This window comes from Antrostomus carolinensis, unplaced genomic scaffold, assembly GCF_000700745.2.
Source record: "Antrostomus carolinensis isolate BGI_N321 unplaced genomic scaffold, ASM70074v2 scaffold30773, whole genome shotgun sequence".
NCBI classification, from domain to species: domain Eukaryota; kingdom Metazoa; phylum Chordata; class Aves; order Caprimulgiformes; family Caprimulgidae; genus Antrostomus; species Antrostomus carolinensis.
Window position 1 is genome coordinate 446 of NW_010307754.1, and position 245 is coordinate 690.

At 62.4% G+C, this 245-nt stretch overlaps 1 protein-coding gene across 1 annotated transcript in view; it reads left to right on the top strand.

Moving 5' to 3' along the window:
• The window catches only part of LOC104523091 (glucose-6-phosphatase-like), a gene marked incomplete at its 5' end in the record, with an annotated part of 1,475 nt that overhangs the window by 343 nt on the left and 887 nt on the right, over positions 1-245 (top strand). Inside the window, 1 exon segment of the mRNA XM_010165555.1 lies at positions 10-113. Coding sequence (XP_010163857.1) covers positions 10-113 — 104 coding nt within the window.

The following is a 245-nucleotide window of genomic DNA, read 5'->3' on the forward strand; positions in this document are numbered from 1 at the left end:
GTTTTGGACGGTGCTTTGGACGGGGTTCTGGGCTGTTCAGGTCTGCGTCTGCCTGTCCCGAGTCTTCATTGCTGCTCACTTCCCCCATCAGGTTATCGCGGGGGTGATCTCAGGTGCGTGCATCAGACCCTCCCGTTCCCTTCCCCGGGGCACCACCGTGCCGGGCTGTAGCACCCACGGCACTGGCCAGGAAGGGTGCACGGCCTGATGGACACATGCAGGGTCATGACACGAAGCTGTGTCTG